Consider the following 7274-nt stretch of genomic DNA (forward strand, 5'->3'; position numbering starts at 1 on the left):
TAATAGATCGAAACCGGAATTCGATGGGATAATCAATTGTAAGAGAAAAGAAAAGATGAATCAAAGTTCCATACAACAATCATTAATCATCGTAAATCTTACAAGAGTCTGCAATATATCTCGTTACGGTATGCAACATTAGTGAATACTAATAACAACTTTGGTATTGTTACAACGTCGAAATCGAGCCGTAAAAGTTCTACGCTGAAAAATGTTACTGTTCTCGACTATTGCCATTCTTGTCGGCAAATTCATTTCCAATCTTCTTAGAAGCTCGTAAACCACATTTATTGTCAGCTACAGACTAATATTCGAACAAGCAAACCGATCGTTCGGAAAAAAGCAGCGGCTCTTTTTGTTACTAATTCATGAGACTGTATTGGAATTTTTTTTGTTCTTTAAATATTAATTCGTACTCGAGCGTACTGAACAGAATAAATAATTACAGTTTTGTACATAATACTTAGAGAGAATGCTATACAACTTTAAATCTTGGTTTTTGTTTTCTATATCTGGAATCGATAAAGTTTGCTTTGAGATTCAGGTGAACAAACCAACCCTACACAATTTGCTATACTTTTTTTTTTTTCGTTTTCTTTCTTTTGTTTAAAGTGAAACTACATTTCTTACGACCTTATAACGTCACGAATTTTCCTTTGTATTACAGAAGCATATTATTTCTAGTTAGATTTATAACTTATATAATAAACGTATTGTACTACCTGCATTCAGTCTTTGTTGATAAATTAATTAAAAGTCATGGAAATTATTGTGTTCGTATAACTGTAAAATTAACTAGGAACTACAAATAGGATAAAAATATTTAATTGATCTGGGTCCCAATTTTTAACAATCATCTGCCTTTCTGCGTTTTATGATTTTATCATTTCAGAATAATCAACACTGTTAGCATTCGTTTCTGTAACTGTATACTGGACAGCTGCATGAAATTTTCGCAACAATTCACTGCACTGGAAAGCTAAGAAAGAACTGCTCGTATCGTAGAAAGTACAGGACTCTGAGAGGATACCGTAATTGCAAATGTTCAATAACTGACAAATCTAATTTGTAGCACACAGAGAATGCATAAAAATCTGAATCAATATTCTGACAAACCCTGATATCTCGTGAGTCGAGTCGAAAAATTTTCTCCACATTTGTCAAACAGTTTTAATTCCGTTTAAGAATAGTGTACTCCTTAGAACATGAGTCAATAAACCGTTTACCCTTGTCTTGAGCTTTGTGACTGATATTAATTGTCAACGATTCGTCATGGCAGTATAGAAATGGCAGCTTATTTAGTGAGACGAAACTCATCTTGAATAAGTGAAGATCAGGCGGGACATCCGTTGGTCTCGTGTCGAAATTGAGATTCTCTTCGTAGTATTCCCTTCGTGGCAGAGAGATATTCACACCTGGACGAAGTAATATGTTGCAGACAATATCCCACAGTCGTTTCGTAAACCTTTTCATAATAACTCTCAGACGAATTTTTCTTCTAGTGAACTCTTATCAATTCCCATAGTCATCTCGTTTGTCGCTTCAATCACCTGAACTCGCTAGTTTACCACCATCTAACGTCTGCTCGTATAGACAAAGTGCACGGTGAACAAATTCATACTGCTCCGCCGTTTGAACCATACCTCCTCTGTCATATCTGAACCAAGGAAGGATTATTTTACAAAATTAAACATTTGAATAAGTTATAATTTCGACTTAGGTAAATTCAATTTCTTACCTCATTTGACACAGAATACCCAAAACGTCGACATTTCCGTCTCTCAATAACTGTATCATTCCTGTGGCTAAAGCTATGAAACAACCAGTTCGTCCAATTCCTGCACTGCAGTGAACAACAACCGGTCCTGGCAGAGAATTAACTTCTGCAGCTAAACTAACAAGGGTATCCGCAGCTTGAGGTACGGCATGGTCCGGCCATGAATCATACCTATAGTTATTTATCGACGTTGCGTTAATTGATCTACGTAATAGAGGATAAATGAGATAAGAGGTTCAATTTTAATTACCAGTAATGCTGCACGTGTCTTCTGTCCCCTTCGTATCTAAGTTCTAAATCTCTGATAGTGTAGCCGTCTCTTGCGTCAATGGAGTTAACGATAATAGTAAAAGGTCCAGCTTGTATGCGACTGTTTTTGTCCAACGGGAAGTACGCCTCGCATTTTGTTTTGGCGGCTTCGTGTAGTTTTGTCATCATAACAACCGCGGGAACTTTATCTGCCCAGACCATTTTCCAAAAGTCACCTACTGTGTGAGCCAGTGGTCCCTGTGTTGCAATGTAGCGAGCATCTTCTCCGTCGTATCCCTGTTTAATGAAGGACAATAAATAATAACGAGATACTATAATTTTCGTTCGTTCGATCGTGTTTCAAACCTACTCGAATGTAGTTGGCGTTGATGTAACTGGAAAGGGGATCATCAGAAACTCCCGGTAAAATTACCCTCGACTGTGGATTTGGTAACACAGAACAGTATCTATTCTTTACTCCGGATCCACAGATATCTAATTTTTCGGGCAAATTGAGCGGCACTTCCCAAAATTCTTTATGCAACGATGCTGGATCACTGATAGCTTTCTTAAGCTGCGATCTGGATAGAACGTTTCCAGCGCTCAGTAAAAATTCCTCCGCGGTACATTCTCGAGTAGGTGTAACAATGTGTGGCGGGCTTTCAGGAGGTGGTGCCAACTCTATAGTTAAACTTGCACTTGATCCACGTCGTTCTAACAATCCTTTAGCTTTTATCCGTATTGGTTCCGGTCTGCGTTCTGGTGTTGCTACTGACATTACCTAATGGAAACGGAATTTGTTAGTCTTAATAGCCCCTTTTCATAGTAAATTATATTGAGTACTTAACAATCATACCTCTGGCAAGCCAGTAGCTTGAATAATTGGTCTGGCAGATTGAATAGATTGAACAGATGGTTTTACAGTAGGTTGATGAACCCATTCAATAGATCCTTTTGCAGGTTTGATAGGCTTTTCTGGAAGGCCTACAGCACCTTCCTCTACCAAGCCTCTCCTATCACCATCCTCTGTATCCTTTTCACGCGACATTTGTCTCCGCAGCCATAACAAAACCTGAAAAAGGAACTGATTGACAATATTTTGATCAAGCATATGTATTAAGCATTGTAACATTGAAAGTTTATAAAAACCTACCAGGAATGTAAAGAGAATAGCGCCACCGATGGCGCAAAGTACTACGAACTGGGACAATTGCCAGTCTAGCCATGATAAAGATGCAGTGGAGCGTACCTCCTGACCTGTCCGGGTACTAAATTGAGCTGCTTGCAAATCCATTCCAGCATCATCCAGTCCCGTTATGGACTGCGGGATCCTATGTATAGAAAGGTGATATCTTAAATTGATATCAAATTGATTGCTACATGAATTAATGTTACTCTCAAGAATTTTCAATATATGCATTAAGTATAAAGTGTTGAATAATGTACCTGTGATGAGATCGAGCAGACATTCCCTCGGTAGATGGCAATAAAGGAATAGGCAGCACAGTATCTGTGTGCCACCTTTGTTCGGTAATTAAGTAAAACTTCTCCAAAGGATCTGAATTGTCATCATTACTTGAAATGTCATAGTAATTGGCATCATTCACATAGTGATTAGTCAAAGGAGTACTTGTACCTCCTGGAACATGAATGAAATCAAACTTTTCTTTAACATCTCTCTCAATATCATAACAATATATGTATAATATAATAATATTATTATTACACATATCATATGTACTTAAGATTTACTTATCAATACTGGAAAAATTATCTAATTAATTAATGTAAAAAGTTTTATCGATATCTACAGCGAGTAAACATTATCAGATATCAGGCATTAATAATAATATATAACGTCATCTCTCTATGTCCATAGAACAAAATGAATTTCTTTTATCTAACGAACACAACGACCGGTATCTTGAACATGTTGTAACGTACTAAACGTATTTGCGCAACGTTACACGTGGAAGCACACGCGTTGAACGGAGAATCTTCACCGAGTCACCGACGTTATACATTTTCGTCTCTCCGATTAACGCTATACCAAACACTTTTCCATCCTATCGCGTAGTCTGTCACACAACGGACGTATACCACTTAACGCCGATTCGAATTCTCAGCCTAACGGAAAGAATCTCCTCGGAAGTAGTTCCTTCCGACTTCCGTGCCGTTCCACAGGAAGTAAACATCGCGTTAGTTTTATGAACGGAGCGCACCAAGGAAATTCTGAAGTGGGGAAGGGTGACAGGGTAACGAGCAGATGGAGTATACACCAATGAGAGAACTGCATGTGACAAGTGGATGAATAGACGTCGTTCCAGTCACCAACACAACCGTACAACGGCCAGCGTCCGTACACGCGCACTTCCCCATTTACACACAAACACGAAAACAAGGAACACGAATAAACTACATCCTGTTTTCGAACCGTGTGTACACACTACTAAAGGCGTATGTGTACGCGTCGAATAGAACACACGAGCGTGGAGACGAATTAACGGAAACGAAGAAAAAAATTAAAAGTGGAGGGGAAACACACGTTGATTAAAAAAAATTCGATCGATACCTTTAGCCAGTAAGAGGCACATAAGGAACACGAGGATCGTGCGGTACGGTATAACGTATGAGTCGCAATTTGAATGTAGCGGTTGCGTGGACTTGTAAACAGCCATGTTGAGATATCGTCGTCAGACCCTAGCCGGTCTCGTCTGCGCAAGCCTCTCTTTCGAACTGCCGAAGACGCCGTTCGTGTACCCTGACCTGGGCTTCGGTTCGCTTCGGCCATGCGCTCGGTTACGTACGGGAGGAAATATCAGCCAATCAACGGCTAGCCGCACGCAAACGTCAACCAATCGCGCGGACAGTTTACTACCAGTACCGGGAATTTGGCGGGAGGGACTCAAGGTGAATGAAAGCGAAGCACGTGCAACTAATGATAGTAAAGTGCATTCGGAATGAAGTTTTACGTTTGCCCATTGAGCCCGTGGCGAGAGAAGCGTTCTGTTCCGTCTCGAACTACACGGACACACGCGTCTCTCGTCTCCGATTCGCGTTTCATTCGATGTCGCGTTCTCACGCGGCCGGTGTCGCGATCACTTCCGGTAGTACCGTTTCTTTTTTCTCTCTCTCTCCGCGCTACACCGACGCGTGGAAACTTCTTTCTATGATTAGCACGGAGCAACTTTTCTATACGATCAAGAGATTTACTCACGGGATTGATTACAAAGAGACTGAAAGGAAAACATGATATTAACAAATTGTACATCGTTACACGGAAATTGATGTACGAATAAATCGGTACAAAGAAAGACGCGCATATATGACTCCCTAAGAGCGTTTATGGGTCACGGATACTCGTCACGGTGGTTAACTTAAAAAAAAAAAAAAAAAAAAAAAAGAAACATTTCTCTGCCGCGCTGACGCATCTCGGGGATGACGAATCATCGTATAGTTGTACGCTATGAAATTAAAGTTTCTCGTGATAAAAAAGAAAAAGAGGGGAATCGTTGGTATTGTACATGGAAATAGGCTTGAATTTTACCGTGTACTAAAGCGCCGTCGAAACACTGCTTCATGTTTGCAACCAGTAGATACTATGTCACTCTTCGATCCAGTAAAAACGAACGTGGCTCCTCTTCTATCCTTCGCGCAGACTTAAAATTCTTATTGACCGATGTGTAACCAGCGATGAAATAATCCTCGTTTATCTCGTGACCGACACATGATGCAAAACGGCGTCGATCTTGCACAAAGTTAACCGGCTACGCATGTTTAGCCTCACTTTATCAATTGTTCATCGGTTAAAACAATATTGGATCGACCGGAGAAAACGTCTAGGCGTGCGTCTTACGCATTTCTCAAGAATATCTCGGTGATTCAGAAAACCGGATGTTGCCCATTCATCCCTGCCATACCGCCCGACATCCAATATTCGCTCTGTCGAATCGGTTCTGTTTAGATTTCCAATCGTTTCGCTACGGGCGAAAGAATTCTTCTGGAACGATTAGAAAAATTCTATCCGTCGAAATTTCTTCAATTCTTTTTCGTGTTATTTCAATCGTCGATTCGAACATTTATCCTTGGATTTTGTTACTTATTTAACCCCTTGTCTCAACGCGTTGAGTCACACACCAGTGACGCACATTGTGGTCGAAAGACGACAAAGACCGGTTTATAAAGTCGAGAATTATTATACACACCTAACCCTCGGACGATTTTCATCCGACGGAAAAATTCGAGGTAATTTTATTCCAAGCGATTTCTCCTTTTTTCTCAATTTCTGCGCGATAGAAAGAAGAGAGAAATTCCTGTTTGCTTTGCCGAGAAGTTGACACGATCCTAAATTTGTCAACGGTGCACCTTTTTTTTTTATTACGTTTATAAAAAGAAAACACTCGAATGCGTGGTGTGTACCTTTCGTACAAAAATACCGTCTCCCGTTGCACAATTTTTAATCAACCAATGAACCGTTTGCGAATACGCTGGGGTTAGGTGTAGAAATTCTATCGAATATTCCAAAGCGATTTATCCAATAAAACCATTAAGTCAATGTAACGTTCGAACTAATAGCCAAAGGGGTGAACGTTTCGCATAGAGAGAGAGAGAGAGGGAGAGAGATTGATTTTTCGAAGAATTTTTTCATGCAGTTGTGTTATAGCCGGACTGGCCGCATGCTGCACCGATTACTCATATTACACAATACTCGTACTGTATTCCCCAGTAGCCGACGTTCAACGAACTCTCTCGTTTCTCTGAAGCTGCACCGCTGCCTACCGATGCCTGTCACTCAACAATGCTAACCGACTGTCATTGTTGCAACACCGGCACCGGTCTGAAAAATCAATAACCAGCCTGGCAGAACCGAATCTTCGAGCCTCTCTCGTTCTCTCTCTCTCTCACTCTCTCTCTCTGGTTGCCCGATGGACGGACTCGTAAATTAATTGATTCGAGTCTAGTCACGGCCGAACGGAGGCAATTCCCGCGGTATCGGTAAATACACACCGGACCGTCGTCTATCTATGGCACAATTGGACACGTAAAATCGTGTTATACTCTCCTTGTAAAACACTGTTTTCAACGTTGAAAAAACCTATTTCCTGGATATAGGAGTGTGTGTGTGTGTGTGCAGTCACATTTATTCGATAACACTCGATGCATCGATTACGCGAACCGAATTGACATTTAACCGGAGGTTTTTCTTCGTGACGTCAAGGTATAGTAACGTGGTCGTGGTCGTCATCCT

At 40.6% G+C, this 7274-nt stretch overlaps 1 protein-coding gene across 2 annotated transcripts; it reads right to left on the bottom strand.

Moving 5' to 3' along the window:
• Positions 1-1233: 1233 nt before the first annotated feature.
• Positions 1234-4704, bottom strand: LOC108570266 (tyrosine-protein phosphatase non-receptor type 7-like). Of its 2 annotated transcripts, XM_017932099.1 has the most exons (8): positions 4599-4704; positions 3473-3665; positions 3180-3357; positions 2883-3098; positions 2397-2807; positions 2028-2323; positions 1739-1948; positions 1234-1657 (listed from the first exon to the last, which is right to left on the bottom strand). In XM_017932099.1, the coding sequence occupies exons 1-8, from the start codon at positions 4702-4704 to the stop codon at positions 1543-1545; spliced, it is 1725 nt and encodes a 574-aa protein (XP_017787588.1). In that variant the 3' UTR covers positions 1234-1542. The 2 variants fall into 2 exon arrangements, with proteins under 2 accessions (XP_017787588.1, XP_017787589.1); XM_017932100.1 differs by lacking the exon at positions 4599-4704 and having other exon boundaries at positions 2883-3110; positions 3473-3575.
• Positions 4705-7274: the final 2570 nt, after the last annotated feature.

The sequence above is a fragment of the Habropoda laboriosa genome, unplaced genomic scaffold (assembly GCF_001263275.1).
Source record: "Habropoda laboriosa isolate 0110345459 unplaced genomic scaffold, ASM126327v1 scaffold81, whole genome shotgun sequence".
NCBI classification, from domain to species: domain Eukaryota; kingdom Metazoa; phylum Arthropoda; class Insecta; order Hymenoptera; family Apidae; genus Habropoda; species Habropoda laboriosa.